The sequence below is a fragment of the Theropithecus gelada genome, chromosome 6, assembly GCF_003255815.1.
Source record: "Theropithecus gelada isolate Dixy chromosome 6, Tgel_1.0, whole genome shotgun sequence".
Taxonomy (NCBI): Eukaryota; Metazoa; Chordata; class Mammalia; order Primates; family Cercopithecidae; genus Theropithecus; species Theropithecus gelada.
This window is the reverse complement of record NC_037673.1, coordinates 43,311,546-43,333,455: the sequence shown is the minus strand read 5'-3', so window position 1 is coordinate 43,333,455 and position 21,910 is coordinate 43,311,546. Positions and strand designations below refer to the sequence as shown.

The 21,910-nt window shown below is 38.8% G+C and overlaps 1 protein-coding gene across 4 annotated transcripts in view; it reads left to right on the top strand.

The window, feature by feature from the left end:
- The window catches only part of TMEM267 (transmembrane protein 267), a 42,915-nt gene extending 32,011 nt beyond the window's left edge, over nt 1-10,904 (top strand). For 3 of the 4 annotated variants that reach the window (XM_025387480.1, XM_025387481.1, XM_025387484.1), the window contains 2 exons: nt 920-1,305; nt 8,985-10,904. In XM_025387480.1, coding sequence (XP_025243265.1) covers nt 994-1,305; nt 8,985-9,320 — 648 coding nt within the window. In that variant the 5' untranslated portion in view covers nt 920-993 and the 3' untranslated portion in view covers nt 9,321-10,904. Of the gene's footprint in view, nt 1-326; nt 485-919; nt 1,306-8,984 lie in introns of all 4 variants that reach the window. The other variant, XM_025387482.1, reaches the window with a different exon arrangement.
- The last annotated feature ends 11,006 nt before the right edge of the window (nt 10,905-21,910 follow it).

Sequence of the window (21,910 nt, the reverse complement as noted above, 5' to 3'; positions counted from 1 at the left end):
GTAAAAGAAAAAACTTCATGTGTCACACTTTAGGTAGATAGATATTTTCTAGCTAGGTAAATAATGTCAATATTCTGTGCCACGTGAGAACTCAGCATAGAATTATGATTGCATTTTTATATGAGTTAAGGTTATTTGGTTCAAGGCAACAGAAATGAAATGGGGATTTATTGGGAAAATGCTGGGGTAGCTCATCAAAGTGGAGGGTGAGCTGCAAGATCCAGGGTAGCTCTGAGAACCTTTAGACATTCAACGTAAGTACTCACTGTCTTCATGATTCTATTAGTCTTTCTCCTTTGTGTCTCTCTGGGATTTTATTTTCCTAGGCTATTTCATGTAGTGGAGTCCATGGTCTCCAAGAAGAGGAACTTTCTCTACCAGCTCCACTAAGAAAAATTTTGGAAAGGAATCTGATTAGCTCAGCCTGGGCCACTTTCATTACTAAATTAGTCACCATTATTAGGGAAATGGAAAACTCTAATTGGTGAGCTCTGGAGTTTAATGTGAGAAAGTTTTCCCAAAGGAAGGGATTACTGTTGTCAGAAGTATGGAAAGTAGTTGTTGGTTACACAAACCCAATGGATATTCACTACCATGTACTACACACAGCTGAGAGAGAGAACTATTTGATGACTTAAAGCAATAGATTGCAGTTGGTGGGCTTTCTGAAATTCTCCTTGATATATACCATGTACCCTGTTTTTCCTAAAAAAAAAAAAAGAAAAAAAAAAAAAACAAAAAAAAAACCAACTAATCTATTCTCCTTAGGCTATGCGGCATATTATATATAACATGTAAAAGTTGCCAGTATTTACATCTTGGTCTTATATGTGAGAAATTATTGCTGATACTGTTTTGTTTAAATATTATATGGCAGTCCATAATCTTCATTTATATTTTTCTCTGCTTTCTCCTTTAGGGTGCTGGAAATGTAAACAAGAATAGACTGTTCATTCCTGATGGCTTTTAGTCTATACTAACATATTGTTTGTCATGGCATCCGAGACTGAAAAGACCCATGCTTTACTGCAGACTTGTAGCACTGAATCTCTTATTTCCAGCCTTGGTTTGGGGGTATTTTGCCTTGTAGCTGACAGACTTCTTCAGTTTTCTACAATTCAGCAAAATGACTGGCTTCGTGCTGTCTCAGATAATGCTGTACATTGTGTAATTGGCATGTGGTCATGGGCAGTAGTCATTGGAATCAAGAAGAAGACTGACTTCGGAGAAATCATTTTAGCTGGATTTTTAGCCTCTGTTATTGATGTAGACCACTTTTTTCTAGCTGGATCCATGTCTTTAAAGGTAAAAAGCATAGGCTTAATTTTTCTGGTCTTTAATTTCCTTAGCACTATTTTGCTAATCTTCACAGCATCATTTAGAACTAGAGAGGATTTGTCTTAAAATAGGAAACACATTCATTTAACCTTTTTGATCACTTAGTACTTCCCTAAAGATGCACACAAATACGTTGCTAATCAAATTATTTGCCATCACAAACTGCTATGGATTCACATAGAGCAAAGACCCATGAACTGTATGTACCTAAAGAGTTCAGGGCTGGCTTACAGAGGATGTGTTTAGCCAGGTCTTGAAGAAAGTATTAGCAAACCGGCTTAAATTAACAGGGGTCATTCTCAAGGCTGTCCTAGTTCTTTTTGTATCAGTGTACTTTCTTCAGGAGCACACTTAATATTTCCCCCTTATTCTTTATGTTTTACAGTTAGTATGCAGCTCCTAAGTACTCCATAAAAGTTGAATAGCTTTAAGATGATTCCCAGTCCTGAGGAATGACTTGAACAGATTAATTCCCCCAGTCCCTTTTGGGGCCAAAGGCGTGTATTTCAATTGGACTGGCTAGAACACAGTCCCTTGTGGAGAAATTGAGGAATTTCATTGAGGCATTCAGAAGTTTAGTTATATAGCTCACAAATGAACTAAACTTAAAATGTTGGTTCAGATAATGTTTTCTAAATGTCAGAAGATTTGCCTACATTTTATGTGTTTATGATCTATAAACATTTCAGGAAAGAAATCTAAACTCATAGAGCAAAGACTTTCTGTTTCATTCACCCCTGGCCTAGAACAATGCCTGGCTTACCTAGTAGATTTTCAGGAAATATGAGAAAAGTAAATGAGAAATATTCACTTTTTCCTATTATATGTCGGGTACCAGGTATTTCTCAGAAATTGTTTCACCTATTTAGAAATTTAATCAGTAAAGAATCAGTAATTGCTAATTAAAGACAAACTTTTGTGCTACAGGTAGAGTTAACATATCATTTTGTTTAATATTGAAATAAGAAGACTTGAGTTTGAATCCTGGTTTTTTGGTGTTAGCAGAGTACTTTCCTTTTTTTTAGTTTTATTTTAAATTTTTATGGATTTAGGGCCACAAGCACAGTTGTATAACATGTATGTATTGCATAGTGGCAAAGTCTGAGCTTTTAGTGTACCCATCACTCTAATGCTATACAAATAGTATTTTATCTCTCACTTCTTCTCACCCTCCCACCTCTTGGAGTCTTCAGTGTCTATTATTCCACTCTGTATGTCCATGTGTACCCTTGTTTAGCTCTCGCTTACAAGTGAGAACTTGTGGTTTTTTAACTTACTATTTCTGCATCATTTCACTAAGGATAATGTCCTCCAGTTCCATCCATGTTGCTGTAAAAGGCATGATTTTATTATTTTGTTTGGCCAAGTAGTAGTCCCTCCAATGTCTATTATTCTACTCTGTATGTCCATGTGTACCCGTTGTTTAGCTCTCGCTTACAAGTGAGAACACGTGGTTTTTTACTTGCTGTTTCTGCGTCATTTCACTAAGGATAAGGGCCTCCAGTTCCATCCATAAAATCAGACATGATTTTATGATTTTTGTATGGGCAAGTAGTGTTCCATGGTGTGATTATATATCACATTTTAATCCAGTCATCCACTGATGAACACTTAGGTTAATTCCATGACTTTGCTATTGTATATAGTGCTGTGATAATCATACAAGTGCATACATTTTTTATATAATGATTTCTTTTCTTTTTTTTTTTTTTTTTGAGATAGGGTCTTGCTGTGATGCCCAGGCTGGAGTGCAGTGGTGTGATCACGGCTCACTGCAGCATCAACCTCTTGGGCTCAAGCAATTCTCCCACCTCAGCCTCCTGAGTATCTGGGGCCATAGTTCACATGCCACCGTGCCAGGCTAATTTTTAAAAAATTATTTGTAGAGGCAGGCTCTCCCTATGTTGCCCAGTCTGGTCTCAAACTCTTGGGCTCAAGTGATCCTCCTGCCTCAACCTCCCAAAGTGCTGGGATTACAGGCATGAGCCAGTGTGCCTGGCAATGATTTATTTTATATAATAACTTATTTTCCTTTTGGAAGATATTTAGTAGTGGGATTGCTGGATCAAAAGGTAGTTCTACTTTTAGTTCTTTGAGAAATCTCATACTGTTTTCAGTAATTTATATTCCCACCAACAATGTATAAGTGTTCCCTTTTCTCTGCATCCTTGCCAACATCTGTTGGTTTTTGACTTTTTGTTAATAGCCATTCTGATGGTATGTGATGGCATCTCATTGTGGTTTTAATTTGCATTTCTCTGATTATTAGTGATATGGAACGTTTTTTCATGTTTGTTGGCTGCTTATTTGTCTTCTTTTGAAAAATGTCTGTTCATGTCCTTTGCCCACTTTTTGATGGGGTTGTTTTTTCTTGTTGAGTTGTTTGAGTTCCTTGTAGATTCTGGATATGAGCCCTTTGGCAAAAGAACCCTATTTTCTCCCATCCTGTAGGTTGTCTGTTTACTCTGTTGATTATTTCCTTTGCTGTACAGAAGCTCTTCAGTTTAATTAAGTTCCCTTTTCTTCTTTACGTTTTAACCTCTTCATCTGTAATATGTGTATTATAACATTACTTACCGGCCGGGTGCGGTGGCTCACACCTGTAATCCCAGCACTTTGGGAGGCCGAGATGGGCGGATCACGAGGTCAGGAGATAGAGACCATCCTGACTAACACGGTGAAACCCCGTCTCTACTAAAAAAAAAAATACAAAAATTAGCCAGGCGTGGTGGCGGGCGCCTGTAGTCCCAGCCACACGGGAGGCTGAGGCAGGAGAATGGCGTGAACCCAGGAGGCGGAGCTTGCAGTGAGTGGAGATTGCGCCACCGCACTCCAGCCTGGGCGACAGAGCGAGACTCCGTCTCAAAAAACAAAACAAAACAAAACAAAACAAAAATTACTTACCTTGTGGGGTTGTTGTGAGGCTTAAGTAAGCATGATAAGTGACATGGCCTGGTAAATATTAACAGTAAATGGTCCAGGCGCGGTGGCTCACGCCTGTAATCCCAGCACTTTGGGAGGCTGAGGCGGGCGGATCACGAGGTCAAGAGATCAAGACCATCCTGGCCAACAAGGTGAAATCCTGTCTCTACGAAAAATACAAAAAAAATTAGCCAGGCGTAGTGGCAGGTGCCTGTAATCCCAGCTACTTGGGAGGTTGAGGCCAGAGAATTGCTTGAACCTGGGAGGCGTAGGTTGCAATGAGCTGAGATCATGCCACTGCACTCCAGCCTGGGCAAAAAGTGAAACTCTGTCTCAAAAAAAAAAAAAAAGGAAAAAACAATAAATGTTAGAGATTGGCATAAGTTATGAAGCATTATAAAATATGTGATTCATAAATGTATTCATCTAGAATTTATTCTTTTATAATTTTTAAAAGCATTTGGGCTGCATAGCATATTTATCCTTTAATTCACTTAGAAGCACTATTGTTAAGAATATGAGCTATAGAGTTAGACAGAACCAGGATCAAATCCCAGCTATGTCACTCATTAACTGCACAGTATGGGGGAAGTGACTAGCCTCACTACCTCAGTCTCCTCTGCTGTAAAATGCTACCTACCATATAGAGTTGTTATAAGGATCAAATGAGATAGTGCACATAAAGTACAGCATAGTGCTAGTATTAATCATTATTTTTGAATTAAGTATTAAAATATTTTACATTCACCATAAGGTGGTATGTGATTATCAGTAATAAATATCAAACCTGAATAAGTATTCATGGCAGTGATCTATTTTTACTTCTGTGATTCTATGATAATTACATTTTCTTTCATTATTCATCATTTTTCTATTAATAAAAAAATCAAAGGCCAGGCACAGTGGCTCATGCCGATAACCCCAACACTGGGAGGCTAAGATGGGTGGATCGCTTGAGGTCAGCAGTTGAAGAGCAGCTTGGGCAACAGAGTAAGACTCCATCTCTACAAAAAATAAAAAAACTAGCCAGGTATGGTGGTGTATGCCTATAGTTCCACCTAATCAGGAGGCTGAGGCAAGAGGAGCACTTGAGCCCAGGAGTTTGAGATTACAGTGAGCTAAGATTGTGCCACTATACGCCAGCCTGGGCTTTGAGACAGCACAGGTCTCTGTCTAAAAAAAAAAAAAAGCTACATTGATATTTTAGAAATCAGCAAACAACAAGAATTTCCAGTTTCTTTTTTAGCAGCTATTAATATAAATAGATGTTAATTCACAAATAAGAATGTAAAGAATCAGTATGGCTGTGAATATATCCAGAACATAACTCAACATCAGGTTATTGCTTTCTTGCAAGTAGTGATTACCATAGGCTCCTTAATCCCATCCTATTGAAAATGTTGTACTTCCTATTAAAAGTGTCACCAGTCTTTCCAATCAGTTCTATGATTTATATTTTACTAATATGGATTATAAACTAAACCTTTATTACTATAGTACATAAAAGTGCTTTTGTTGGGGGGAGAAATCTGATGCCAGTGTAATACTATTGCCTTTGCAAGTTATTTTACCTTTTGCGTGGAGGCCTTAAAAACTGTTCTTTTATGATTATTACAGTAACAGCTCTACTAAATTGTCTTGAAGCTTATCAAGTCAGTTTTTTAAGATGGGCTCTTGTAATAGATTCGCATTTTTATTTTTAGTTTTCTTAGATCATAGCTTTAAATACTGGTTCCATTCTATTCCTTTGTTTTTCTTTAGGGACTTCAATTATACATATGTTGTTTCTTTTTGCCTGTATTCTATTTCAGCCATTTTCTACCTGACTGTTTTTACTCTTTTCCTCATACTATTTTTATTTTCTTGGTTAGTTTCCTGCATTTTTTTTCTTTTCTTTTCTTTCTTGAGACAGAGTCTTGCTCTGTTGACCAGTTTGGAGTGCAGTGGTGCAATCTCAGCTCACTGCAACCTCTGCCTCCTATGTTCAAGGGATTCTCATGCCTCAGCCTCCTGAGTAGCTGGGATATGGTGGCATGCATCACCATACCCAGCTAATTTTTGTATTAATTTTTTCAATGCACCTTATTAAACTTTCATTTGACCTATTCTCCCTTGGACACATTACAATATAGTCATTTATTAGATTGTTTTTGTTTTTTTCCATACTGAGTTTAATCAATTATTATCTTTTTTTAAATCTTTTTTTTTTCCATTTTTGAACTTTTGATTCAAGATTTTTTTTTATGTCCCCATATGGTTGTTTGAGATTTAATTTAGTTTGGAGTCTTGTGATACAATTTTCTTATGTTTTGTGTAGTTTTTAAAAAATTATTATTATTTTTTTTTGTATTTGTTACTAGGAACAGGGTTCAAGAGATTTTTTTATGTTGGGGGGGGTTGTTTTTTAGACAGAGTTTCACTCTTGTTGCCCAGGCTGGAGTGCAATGGTATGATCTCAGCTCATTGCAACCTCCCCCTCCCGGGTTCAAGCAATTCTCCTACCTCAGCCTCCCGATTAGCTGAGATTACAGGCATATGCCACCACGCCCAGCTAATTTTGTATTTTTAGTAGAGACAGGGTTTCTCCATGTTGGTCAGGCTGGTCTCGAACTCCTGACTTCAGGTGATCAGCTTGCCTCAGCCTCCCAAAGTGCTTGGATTACAGGCATGAGCCATCCCACCTGGCCTGATATTTTTATTCTGTTTTCTATTTTCCTCCTATACTAGCTTTTTACAGATTTGTTCTCGTTTATCACTTTATTTCATGATATTACATGATTATTTATTCTAACATATTCTTGGTTAAGGCAGTGTTGGCAAAAGGACCGATGATGAACTTAACATATTGTGGATATAGAATTTAAAAACTAAAGGTGAAGACAAAACTAGAATAATAATACAGAAATGGTACATGTTCTGATGAAGTAGAAGTAAAACAAAATGTGGAGGAGGAGGCAAGGAAAGAGGAGTGTAAAATAGACTCTTTGATGTTCAGACCATAGGTGAGAGGTAAAGAATACTAGTTTGAGGAGAGGGTCTATAGAATTCCTTGTTCAAGGGTGGTCTGATTTGACAGTGGGACAAGGTACGGTTCTTTAATGAGTAACTTTTTTTCATGTGGTGGGAACACTGTCTGATTTTTGTTTGTTTGTTTTTTGGACAGGAAACTACATTTCTTTCTTTTACTACTTCTTTTCCTTTTCACCGTCTAGTCTCCAAAGGGTGTCTCTCCCTTTCTTACCATCATCTCCCCCAGAATCAATACCTTTCAGAGTCTTGAAGGTCCACTTTTAAGTCCTTTCCCTGCAGTTAGTGCTCTGACCTACTAGGACACTCTTCAGTATTTTCACACTTAAACTGAACTTCCTAGTGATAATTTTAGATCAACAGTATTTTCACACTTAAACTGAACTTCCTAGTGATAATTTTAGATCAATCTTAGGTTTCCCCTCTTCTCTCTTCAATATAGTTTTTCCTTACTTGGATGGAAGTGTTTGAGAGAGAACCCACTGATCTGGTGTTTATTTTAATACTCATGGGTAATTTCAAATATGGGCATTCTCTGGCTTCTATTTATGCTGAGGGTTTAAGATTTTATGTAGTTTTATTTGTCCTTCATGTTTTAAAATATTTTTAGAGGATATGTGCAGAGATTCAGATTTAGACAATCATCACTATTCTCAGCTTTATTTTTGTTTAGGGATTATCTTGCTGCAAATTAGTCTTTAAAGCAGGTGGGAACAAAACCCTACTCATGAATCATTCAGGGATTAAGCCTGAAATTTTTATTGGTTCAGATATTGAGTATATTTTTTGGTAGTGGTTTAGAAATTTACTGAAGTTTGCCGGACGTCATGGCTCACATCTGTAATCCCAGCACTTTGGGAGGCCAAGGTGGGTGGATCACCTGAGTTTAGGAGTTCGAGACCAGCCTGGCCAACATGGTAAAACCCCATCTCTACTAAAAATACAAAAATTAGCCGGGCATGGTGGCAGGTGCCTATGATCCCAGCTACTCAGGAGGCTGAGGCTAAAGAATTTTAACCCAAGAGGCAGAGATTGCAGTGAGCCAAGACTGCACCACTGCACTCCAGCCTGGGCAACTGAGCAAGACTCCATCTAAAAAAAAAAAAAAAAGAAATTTACTGAAGTTTATTTAACTCAATTTTAGAATATGTATTTCAAATAGTATAGTTTTTCTAAATATTGTAAATAAATTCCAAAAGTGTTTATTGCTAATATAAAATGGATATAACAAAAATATTTCCCTCTTTTGCCTTCATTAGCTAGTATTTTATTTGGTTGTGAGATATCTTTTCAGTGCTCTTAAAGACCGTGGATAATTATATAAAACTTCAAATTACACAAACCATACACTTAGGATATAAATTATATTCATATTGTGAATTTTCTAAGCAAATAATGGGACACTTAAAAAATTAATCACCATATTCCTGAGAACTTGATTTTATTTTTAATGTAAAGGATATCCTGCTCACACTTTTATAGTCTTTATATATATATATATATATATATATATATATATATGTTTGTATGTGTGTGTATATATATAATTTTGGTATATGTATTCTGAAGTGGCATAGAACATGTTTCTTTTGCATGTCCAATAGACTCTGGAAAATATTTTAAAATATTAAGAAGCATGTATAAAATTTTGTTTTGCTAGAAGGGAAATGATACTCGCTATTACTTTGCTCCCTCAGGCTGCTTTGACTCTTCCGCGAAGACCTTTCCTTCACTGTTCTACTGTGATACCTGTTGTGGTTCTGACCTTGAAATTTACTATGCACCTTTTCAAGCTCAAAGACTCATGGTGCTTTCTTCCTTGGATGTTATTTATATCCTGGACTTCACACCATATCCGCGATGGGATTCGTCATGGTTTGTGGATATGCCCATTTGGAAAAACTTCTCCTTTGCCATTCTGGCTTTATGTAATAATCACATCATCTTTACCTCACATCTGTTCATTCATTATGTATTTAACAGGAACCAGACAAATGATGTCTTCAAAACATGGAGTTCGTATTGACGTCTGAGGTAACCACACAGCAGTCTTAGAGAAGCAGATGGCTCAGATGATGATAATTAAGAGTAGCCAACATTAAAGTTAATTTTTAAAAACACAGGCGTTTAGATTATTTAATTATTATAATTCTGGAATCCTCTTTCTCAGGAAGCATGTACAACTTTTTTAAAAATTATACTTGTTATTATTCTACTTCTCTCTTCTATGACAACTCTAATGCGATATTGGAGCTTCATTTATTCCACAATATGTTTTTATTGTTTTTTTCTGTTTATCTGGTTTTACTAGTAGTTCTGTTAGATTAACATCCTGTTCATTTTCTGGAAATATACCTGGAATTTAGTCCATTTCCTAGTGAAAAACAGTTCAAATTTAGGGTAACTAATTTGTAAAGAGTTAACATTATATTTGGATCCACATTTTCTTGAGATATTGAAATAGTGAAATCGCCAAATAAATGATATCAATCATTTAACTATACAAATGTATAGTTAATGCTAACATGTATTTATTTTCATATATGTTGATCCTGACTGAAATTTAATTTGCACAATGCTTTATGAGTTATGATTGCTGGCAAAATCTTCAGAGCACTTGTGACACATCATTATAATATCTGGTAGCTAACATTAGATCTAGCTTATTATTTCAGAAATTAATTTAGGAAATTATTAAAACATGTTGACTATAGTAACAGTTTACTGAATTAGTATTTTTTTAGTATCTCTAGCCTAAAATCTCATGTGTTGTGTTTTAACTGTTTTGAAAAACATAGCTAAATTTAATATTTGTTAATAAATAACATTAACAAAATACTGATATTTGGATCATAACCATAACATTTGAATTCATACAAAAAATAATGACCAGTAATGTCATTTCAAATGTAAATTCCTGAATGTACCACTAAAATTGTTTTAGTTGCCATCAGTTTGTTTATATACTATTCTAAAATATTTTACTAGTTAAATAATTTTTTAATCTGCCTGATACTGAAAAACAGCGTATATTTTTTTCAAAATAAAGTTTTAGGAAATTTGCTTTTTCCTTTTTCTTTCAGGTTGATCTTTATTAAAATGATTCCTGTTTATTAGAGAAGGAAAATTGAGTTACTATACATCTTATATTTGCACAGTTTATTAAAGTTAGTGCCCTAAAGTTACCTGCTTTTCTTTGTGGCATATGAGGCATCTGCTGTCTTCAGATTTTCTTACAGTTTTGTGATTTATAATGCTAATGATTGGTGTGCCTTATTCTCTGAGGGAGGATGGAGGGTTCATAAAGCAATGCCTTATCCACAGCAGATTTTCTTGTATATTAAGTTAAACAGAATTCTCTATAAATTATTATGAAGGTTCAAGTTCTTTAGGGGAGTTTTTTTTTCTTGTTGTTAACAATTTGGTTGCAATCTATTATATTTTGCAATTGACTAGATATTACAGTCTACTTATTTTTCAAGAGTAATTATTATATAAGTTTGGTTGGTATAATGGTAAATATTATATAGTGGGGGTAAATTTGATTGGAGTTTTTTTTTAAGCATCTGACTTTAGAAATCCGTGGAAATAAAGTCTGTATCTTGTGTAACAATTCCAGACTAAAATATAATTTCTGAGTGAAATGGCTTGTACTTTTAAAACATGTTACCAAATTTATCTCTAGCAAGAAAATGTGACTGTATTGTTTCACCAACAGTGCCCATTTCCTTACACCTCTTGCCAATACTATTATCAATCTTTTTAAAATGTACCAAACTGGGAATTTCAAAAAAACCCTTGTTGATATTTCATTTTGCATTTTAGTTACATTAAATGTTTTGGGATTTACATTTTAATAGATTGTTTCTATTACAATACAATTACATTATACAGTACAATTACAAATATTGTATAACAATTACAATACTTGTAATAATTTGTAATAATCAGAAATAAGCCTTTTCTTTCTTTTTCTTTCTCTCTCTCTCTCTCTTTCTTTCTTCCTCTCTTTTTCTTTCTTTCTTTTTTTTTTTGTTTTTGAGATGGAGTTTTGATCTTTTTGCCCAGGCTGTAGTGCGATGGTGCAATCTTGGCTCACTGCAATGTGTGCCTCCCGGGTTGAGGCAATTTTCCTGCCTCAGCCTCCCAAGTAGCTGGGATTACAGGCACCCGCCACCACACCTGGCTAGTTTTGTTTTTTGGGTTTTTTTTTTGGTATTTTTAGTAGAGATGGGGTTTCACCATGTTGGTCAGGCTGGTCTCGAACTCCTGACCTCAGGTGATCCACCTGCCTCGGCCTCCCAAAGTGCTGGGATTACAGGCATGAGCCATTGTGCCTGGCCATAAATAAGCATTTCTTGATGTAACTGAGAAGTTAAAAGTACTCCAATCACAAAATATCTATAACTTCCTAACAAAACTAGATGAAAATCAACCTCTTACCACATCTGCAGATTCCATTAGAATTCAGTTCAGTATGTCTTTTTATCACATGAAACAGACATAATGAGTCACATAGAAGAAATTACTAATTAAGGTATTCCTTAAGGGCTCTAGCTTTAGAACTTTGCAGTGTTTTCTTTTTTTAAGGTCATGATTTGGGCCCAAAGGAAAAACCATAGGAAAACAAATAGAAAACGTTTGAGAGACACGTTATTATTATTATTATTATTATCATTTTGAGATGGAGTCTGGCTCTTGTTGCCCATGCTGGAGTGCAATGGCATGATCTCAGCTCACTGCAACCTTTGCCTCTGGATTCAAGTGATTCTCGTGCCTCAGCCTCCCAAGTAGCTGGGATTCTTAGGCACCTGCCACCATGCGTAGCTAAGTTTTGTATTTTCAGTAGAGACGGGTTTCACCATATTGGCCAGGCTGGTTTCGAACTCCTGACCTCAGGTGATCTGCCCACCTCGGCTTCCTGAAGTGCTGGGATTATAGGCATGAGCCACCACACCTGGCCAAACACATTATTGTTTGGCCGTGTATGTATTATATTTTGTAGTTAGTACATCACAGACCATCTAACATGACAGACATTTGGCAGGATGCTGTGGCACACTAGTAAAATCCCATTAAATTCCTCTTTGTCTCCCCTACATGCATGTGTGATGACATCAAAAGAGGGCACAAAATATATAAAATAGTGAACACTGCTTGCCAGATGATGCATAATTGCTTTCAGTCCCGTACATTTCCGCTGAGATCCAGCCATATATGGCGAGGAAGAAAACAGCACAATTGTCAAAAGTACTTGCTCGTGGTAGCTAAACTCCTCAGCATGGCACCCACACCAGCCATCAAGGAGTGAGAATCACTTCTATGTCCCATAAATCAGAAGACTTTACTGGTTTCTAATTTGTGGGGTAGACATTTAAGACTCATCAATTTGCATTTTACTGCTTCATAATCTGGTATATGAAATAGATTGCTAGGTGGCTAAGTTTTCTTTTCAGGGAGAATTTAAAATGCAACACAATATACATCATTATCCATACTCAGGAGGCCGTGACACTTAAAATATGGTACAGTTATATCTGAAAGATTCTACAGAATTTCACACTCAGAGGTTTGAGTATGTCACCTACTCCATCATCCTGATGTTTGTGTTGTTGCCACAAGATCGTGCAAGGTGCCAATGAGTCTTATAGCTCTGTTATACCACAAATCAGACTGTATGTGCAGACTATGCATACAGATAATGTGGGAAAAAAAAACTCTTGTGTTTTCTTTGGAGAGGATATAAAAAGCAGAAAGAATTTGAAATTCTCTTGAAAGCTGTAAAAGTAGGCTTGACAGTCACTGGGCTCATCCAATTTGAAGGTAGAGCACAGGACTAAATGACCTCACTCATCATTCTGTAGCTCTGGGAAACAGAGTCCATCAACCGAAACTCTTAGTAGAAAAGTGTATCTTTCAATAAAAGTCCATAGGATCGATTGAAAAATTCCCCCGGCTTTCAAATAAGTTGAAAACATAAGCCAGGTGCAATGGCTCACACCAACACTTTGGGAGGCCAAGGCAAAAGGATCACTTGAGGCCAGAAATTTGAGACAAGCCTGGGCAACATAGTTGTATTTTTAGTTGCATCTATGCAGAGACCCTGCATCTACAAAAAAAAAAAAAAACCAAAAAAACCAAAAAAAAACCACCATTAAAATTTAGCTGGGCATGATATTGCACCTGTAGCCCCAGTCACTCAAGAGGCTGAGGTGGAAGTAGTGCTTGAATCCAGGAGGTCAAGGTTGCAGTGAGCTGCAGTCATGCCACTGCACTCCAGCCTGGGTGACAGAGCAAGACCTACTCTTAGGAAAAAAAAAAAAAAAAAGGCCGGTCGTGCTAGCTCAAGCCTGTAATCCCTGCACTTTGGGAGGCCGAGGTGGGCGGATCACGAGGTCAGGAGATCGAGACCATCCTGGCTAACACGGTGAAACCTCGTCTCTACTAAAAATACAAAAAAATTAGCCGGGTGTGGTGGTGGGCGCCTGTAGTCCCAGCTACTCGGGATGCTGAGGCAGGAGAATGGTGCAAACCCAGGAGGCGGAACTTGGGCGACAGTGCGAGACTCTGCCTCAAAAAAAAAAAAAAAAGAAAAATGTAAATCTTTACCAGTTCTGCATACTTTGTGGCTTGTGCTCTCTGCTTTCTCTTCTCTAAGGTTCCAAGGTATTTTCTCTTCTCTATGGAATTGGTCAAAACTTCTTTATCAGGCCATCTCCAAAGATTCTAACCTGCTGTCAGTTGGCAACACTTGGGTCAAGGGTCAAGGGCACGCTCCTGTGGTATGTCAGTGTGGGGGAGGGAAGAGAATAGAGTGGGGTCATGAGGTCAGTATGATCAGTTATGCTTAAGCACCCACCCAAGTCTATCCCACTATCAGAAAGCTGTGATGTAGCAGACATTCCGTGTTACAATATTACACTACAATGTTCAGTAGTGAGCAACACATTATCAAGTACCTGGCTGAAGTTAGATTGCATGAGTTGTAGTAAACCAAGTCAGCATGCTTCCATAACTACTTCAAAGACATATGGCCTAAAGTAGAACCGGGAGAAGCTGTCTTCATAGACTATTCTGGATTGACTAATTGTATGATACACGAGGAAGTGCACAGTAATTTACACTGCACTGTATTGCACTGATGGGTGCCTGAACTTATACCACTGTACAGGTAGGGCCTTGGCAGAGTTAAATGCACCCAGCACAGGGCTGATGAACTTGGTGATGAGGGACATTTAAGAAAAATTAAAGATATTGATAAGGCAGAGCAGCTGGCTCAATTAAACAAAGAGTGGGCCGGGCGCGGTGGCTCACGCCTGTAATCCCAACACTTTGGGAGGCTGAGGCGGGTGGATCACAAGGTCGGGAGATCGAGACCATCCTGGCTAACACGGTGAAACCCCGTCTCTACTAAAAATGCAAAAAATTAGCCGGGAATGGTGGCGGGCACATGTAGTCCCAGCTACTCGGGAGGGTGAGGCAGGAGAATGGTGTGAACCCGGGAGGCAGAGCTTGCAGTGAGCCAAGATTGTGCCACTGCACTCCAGCCTGGGTGACAGAGTGAGACTCCATCTCAAAAAAAAAAAAAAAAAAAGACAGAGAGATGAGGAAAATGAAGTTAAAGAAGCAGGATGGGCCTGGAGTAGTGGTCTTCAAAATATCATTCCTGAACAGCAGCACTGACATCAATTGGAAATGTGTTGGAAATGTAAGTGATTAGGACCTACCAAATCAGAACTCTGGGGATGGGTCCCAAGCAGTCCAAGTTTTAACAAGCCCTGAATGTGACTGTGATGTATGGTAGACTTTGAGAACTACTGGTCTAGAGAAAGGAAACAAAGCTTAAGATCTCAGAGGTGACCAGTATCATCTAAGATAGAGGTACAGGGGCCCACTCTACTGACAAATGGCTGATGTGATGTGGCAATGAGGGTCGTGGCATAGAACAGGGGAATGCACAAGTCCAGGTTTCAGGCAGGTCATCTATAACTGGGAAAGATAAAAGCAAGGGTTGGAATAAAAGGAAAAAGGGGATCCTTTTTGCTCATATCATCAAAGAAGGGGAAAGTGAGTCTTAGAAGGTGAGGAGAATTTGAAGTGAGCAACATAATGAGCTATCAAACGAAAAAGACTGAGAACTCTGACAGTGGTGAGCAAAGACCAGTTGGTTAAATGGGCCAAACTAGGTAATCATTCCACCAGCCAAAAGAAACAGGAGCCAAGGGTGTCTGCCTAAGGGACAGAGTGGGAAGGTTGCTGCCTCAGAGGAGAAAGGGCCAAGTTAAAGAGGTGAAAATAAAAAAGGGAATTTTGGCCGCATGGTGGCTCATGCCTATAATCCCAGCACTGTTGGGAGGCCGAGATGGGTGAATCACTTGAGGTCAGGAGTTCGAGACCACCCTGGCCAACATGATGAAGCCCTGTCTTTACTAAAAATACAAAAATTAGCCAGGTGTGGTGGCAGGTGCCTGTAATCCCAGGCTGAGGCCGGAGAATCACTTGAATCTGGGAGGCAGAGGATGCAGTGAGGCGAGATCATGTCACTGCACTCCAGCCTGGAGTCTCGACATAGCGAGACTCCATCTCAAAATAAATAAATAAAATAAAATAAATAAAAAAGGGAGTTTTTACCCATTTACAACAGGGATTTTTATTATTATTATTATACTTTTAAGTTCTAGGGTACATGTGCACAATGTGCAGGTTTGTTACATATGTGTACATGTGTCATGTTGGTGTGCTGCACCCATTAACTTGTCATTTACATTAGGTATATCTCCTAATGCTATCCTGCCCCCCAATCCACGACAGGCCCCAGTGTGTGATGTTCCCCACCCTGTGTCCAAGTGTTCTCATTGTTCAATCCCCACCTATGAGTGAGAACATGCGGTGTTTGGTTTTCTGTTCTTGCGATAGTTTGCTCAGAATGATGGTTTCCTGCTTCATCCATGTCCCTACAGAGGACATGAACTCATCCTTTTTTATGGCTGCATAGTATCCCATGGTGCATATGTGCCACATTTTCTTAATCCAGTCTATCATTGATGGACATTTGGGTTGGTTCCAAGTCTTTGCTATTGTGAATAGTGCTGCAATAAACATACGTGTGCATGTCTTTATAGCAGCATGATTTATAAGCCTTTGAGTACATGCTCAGTAATGGGATGGCTGGGTCAAATGGTATTTCTAGTTCTAGATCCTTGAGGAATCGCCACACTGTTTTCCACAATGGCTGAACTAGTTTACAGTCCCACCAAGAGTATAAAAGTGTTCCTATTTCTCCACATCCTCACCAGCACCTGTGGTTTCCTGACTTTTTAATGATTGCCACTCTAACTGGTGTGAGATGGTTTTTCCTTTGGGCCCAAATCATGACCTTAAAAAAAGAAAACACTGCAAAGTTCTAAAGCTAGAGCCCTTAAGGAATACCTTAATTAGTAATTTCTTCTATGTGACTCATTATGTCTGTTTCATGTGATAAAAAGACATACTGAACTGAATTCTAATGGAATCTGCAGATGTGGTAAGAGGTTGATTTTCATCTAGTTTTGTTAGGAAGTTATAGATATTTTGTGATTGGAGTACTTTTAACTTCTCAGTTACATCAAGAAATGCTTATTTATGGCCAGGCACAATGGCTCATGCCTGTAATCCCAGCACTTTGGGAGGCCGAGGCAGGTGGATCACCTGAGGTCAGGAGTTCGAGACCAGCCTGACCAACATGGTGAAACCCCATCTCTACTAAAAATACCAAAAAAAAACCCAAAAAACAAAACTAGCCAGGTGTGGTGGCGGGTGCCTGTAATCCCAGCTACTTGGGAGGCTGAGGCAGGAAAATTGCCTCAACCCAGGAGGCACACATTGCAGTGAGCCAAGATTGCACCATCGCACTACAGCCTGGGCAAAAAGATCAAAACTCCATCTCAAAAACAAAAAAAAAAGAAGAAAGAAAGAAAAAGAGAGGAAGAAAGAAAGAGAGAGAGAGAGAGAAAGAAAGAAAGAAAAAGAAAGAAAAGGCTTATTTCTGATTATTACAAATTATTACAAGTATTGTAATTGTTATACAATATTTGTAATTGTACTGTATAATGTAATTGTATTGTAATAGAAACAATCTATTAAAATGTAAATCCCAAAACATTTAATGTAACTAAAATGCAAAATAAAACATCAACAAGGGTTTTTTTGAAATTCCCAGTTTGGTACATTTTAAAAAGATTGATAATAGTATTGGCAAGAGGTGTAAGGAAATGGGCACTGTTGGTGAAACAATACAGTCACATTTTCTTGCTAGAGATAAATTTGGTAACATGTTTTAAAAGTACAAGCCATTTCACTCAGAAATTATATTTTAGGAATTTATTCTAAGAAACAAACAAGTAAGTATACAAAGGAGAGGGATTTCTATTGGTTGCCTCAGATGGCAAAAATAAAGTGAGACAAAACTGAAAGTCACCTGAAAGTCTGACTAGAGGATCAGTAGCCTAAGCTATTGTGCAAACAATGGAATACTAATGGCTAAATCATTTCAATGGATGAAGTAGATATATGTAATGATATGCAAAAATGTCTGTATGAAATATTTTAAAAATACAAGCCAGTAATAGAACAAGATGATTCCATTTTTGTAAAATAGGCATATACATGTGTATGGTGTAGAAAACGATTCTGAAACCTAGCTACCAGGCAAGTTACAATGGTCATCTCAGGAGTTGGGGGAGTGGGTCATGAGGAACTTCTGCTTTTACTTTATATATTGTATCATGTTTTACAATAAGCATGTATACTTTTATATGACATAGATAGGAAATCTCCATTTCCTATCACAAATGCAATTCTCAGTCTGCAGAGCAGGTGTGGCCTGACACCAGCGTCTGACTCTCCCTGCAACACACCTCAGACTGGTGCTGATTGTTCTGGTGGGTCAGTGAGCTGAGCTACTGATAAGCTACTCTGTTTCCACATTGGATTCATCACCTCAGTTAAGCTCACATGGCTGTCCTTATTATTTAATTTGTTATTTCATCAGACTCCAGCTACATACCAAGATCTATTCCAAGCCAGAAGGTTCACAGCCATTTCATTGATCTGAGAAACTCATGTTAATAATCAGGCTCCACAATTACTTTGCAGTTTGCATAAATCAAAGGTTCTACCACCTGCATCTCCTTGGCATTTCTTTACTTGCCAGAAATAACAATAATAATGAAAGGGTATATGAAGCGTTTTACCATTTCTTCTGACTTTGCAAGGAGTTAGTTTGACTTACATATGCAGTATTGCAATTAATGTTGCTGCTTCAAGGCCTGGGCAACATTCCAATTCCATCAACCCCACAATTGCCCGAACAGCAGGGGAATGTCAGTTTAGAGGTCTAGCACATATCGTGATCTTCCTAAGACCTCTGTGTGAGCCTTCAAAGAAGGTGGTCATCTGAATTTACACCACCTTACTCATTTGGTATTAATTGTTCTTATATTGAGCACTGCCCAAGTTTCCAGGTCAGTGATATTGACAGCATGCACATAAAGTGGAAGGCAGAGAGAAAATTTTCTCTGAATATCTGCCTGATACTAAATAAAGTCTAAAATGTGGGACAGTGGTTATGTAACAGGCACATGTAACATATCTTAATGACAGTAGTAAAGTATTCCTGAGAGTACTATTAGGAACACATTGTATGCTGCAGAGTCCCTGTTTCTCTTGGAAAGCCATGTGTAAATACCACAGTTCCCTCTTCCTGGAGGTCCACAGCTGATTGCTCAATGTCTGACAATAGTCTCTCAGTGTTAGGCCTGGTTCCCTAGCCAGCAGAGACTCTGGTGTTTCTCTAGATTCTAAAATGATTGGCATAGGCTGCTCTTGTGCAATCTGGCCTCCAGAGAAGATGGCTTGGGCCCCAGGCCAATCCTGGAAAGGGCTCTCCCATTCCTAGGGTGTGACATCTAAGACAAACCATTCTGCAAGCCCTCTGCTTCCTTCTCCACATACCAATCCAGGTGAGATCAGATGAAAATCAACTTCAAGCGATCTTTGAAAACTACAAAAGGGTGGAAAAGAAGTATGCAAGTAGGGAACTCTGCCTACTTGGACTGCTTAGGGGCTATAGGGTATGAGTTTGTGTCTGTGTATCGAGTATTACTTTTCTTTTGCTGCTGTAATAAATGACCACAAACTTAGTGCTTTAAAACAAGACACATTTATTATCTTATAGTTCTGTATGTCAGAAATCCAACACAGGTCTCACTGGACTAAAATGAAGGCATCAGCAGGAAGGTGTCCATCTGGAGGCTCTAGGGAAGCATCTGCTCCCTTGCCTTTTTCAGCTTCTAGAGACCACCTGTGCTATAGACTCAATGTATCCCCTCAAAATGCATATAATCCCCCCCATGATGGCATTTGTTGGTGGGGCCGTTTGTGGGGCAGAGCCCTCAGGAATGGGATTAGTACCCTTATAAAAGAGCCTCCAGAGAGCTTTCTTGCCTCTTTTACTCTGGGAGGGTATAGTGAGAATTCAGTATGTGCAACTCAGAAAAGAACATTCACCAGAAACTCGACCTTGAGAACTCTAAGAATGTGTTGTTTATAAGTCATTTAGTCTATGGTTTTGGTTTTTTTGTTTGTTTGTTTGTTTGAGACGGAGTTTCGCTCTTGTTGCCCAGGCTGGAGTGCAATGGTGCAATCTCGGCTCACTGCAACCTCCGCCTCCTGGGTTCAAGTGATTCTCCTGCCTCAGCCTCCCAAGTAGCTGGAATTACAGGCATACACCGCCATGCCCGACTAATTTTTTGTATTTAGTAGAGACAGGGTTTCACCATGTGGGTAAGGCTAGTCTCGAACTCCTGACTTCAGGTTATCCACCCGCCTCAGCCTCCCAAAGTGTTAGGATTACAGGCGTGAGCCACTGAGCCTGGCTAGTCTATGGTACTTTGTTATGGCAGCCCAAACTGACTAAGACAACCTGCAGGCCTTGGCTTGTGGCCCTTTATTCTGTCTTCAAAGCCAGCAATGGCAGGTCAATCCCTTTTCATATCAAGTCTCCCTGATCCTCCTTCCATAGTCACACCCTCCTCTGACCACAGCCAGGAAAGGTTCTCTGATTTAAGAACCCATGTGATTAGACTGGGCCCACCTGGATAATCCATGATCATCTCCTCAGCTGAAGGTACTAATTATGTCTACAAAGCCTCTCTTGCCAGGTTCCAGGGACTGGGATGAATCTTTGGAGGCCATTACTATATTCTACCTGCTATGATTGCTTCAGTATTTTCAGTTGTTGTAGTTCATTCATGGTTTTGTTTGTTTAATACAAGCTGGTGGGCCACCTCCCATACTACTGAAACCACTTTCTAAAGTCACTATGCCCTGGACATCGGTGTGTTCCTGATGTCTTTGGAGAAGTCACTCATCCATTCTGAGCCAACAAGGGATAGGCCAGATGCTTCCCAAGATTCCTTTGTACTCTATTTTTTTTTTATAGTCTCCAGCTCTTTGTCCAAGTAATGCTGGGGCTCCTCAAATTCTGGGGAAATGGCCTGCAATTTGCCTTGTCAGTTAAGTTCATTCTTGGGATGTGTTTTTCTCCCTCGATATCAACACTTTTGGTTGTATTTTTCCTTTATTTTCTCCATATAACTACTGCATCTTTAGAAAAACGCTTTCTCTATTCTCCATGAAAAAAATGTTTAAATTCATAAGTCTTATCAGGGCCAGACGTGGTGGCTCACACCTATAATCCCAGCACTTTGGGAGACCGAGGTGGGCGGATTACCTTAGGTCAGGAGCTCAAGACCAGACTGGCCAATATGGTGAAACTCCATCTCTACTAAAAATACAAAAATTAGCCTGTGTGGTGGCACATGCCTCTAATCCCAGCTACTCAGGAGGCTGAGGCAGGAGAATCACTTGAACCTGCACTCCAGCCTGGGTGACAGTGAGACTCCGTCACAAAAAAAAAAAAGTCTTATCAGTTAAATGTTCATAGCCCTTTTGATGAAAATGAATATAATATTTGCTCTCACAGAATACTGGTTCAGTTAGCCATTGACCAAATGTTTAATGTGTTCCTATTATGTAGCAGGCCTTGTATTAAAAACTAATATTCTAATGGTGGAAAAAACCAGGCCCCATCTTAAAAGATCTCCTAGGCTAGTTGGGAGATGGACAGAGAGACAGGACATTTCAGTATAGGGTGGTAGGTGCTGCAGTCAGGTCAAGCACAGGGGCTTGGAGGTCCCCCTAGGGCAGACAGGGAAGCTCCCTGAGAACCAGCAGCTGAGCAAGAGGTCTTCAGGTGAAAGTGAATAAGCTGATGGAGAACTGCCCAGAAGCTCCCTGAAGGCAGAGGGAACAGCATTTACAAAAGCCTTGAGTGGCAGCTGGTCAGTGGGGTTGTAGGAAACACAGGAGCAGAGTGTTTAAGTTGGGAGAGTAACAATAGTTGAAGTCAGTAAGCTAACCAGAACTGGGTCCTGGAGAACCCTGTATACCTTTTGAGGACTTAGGAACTTATCTTGAGGCAATGCAGAAACATTGAAAGGTTTAAGCCCAAGGATGGCATGATCAGGTTTGCCTTTCTTTCTAGAGGTGATAATTGGGAGCTGAATCCAAAAGCTCCCAGATT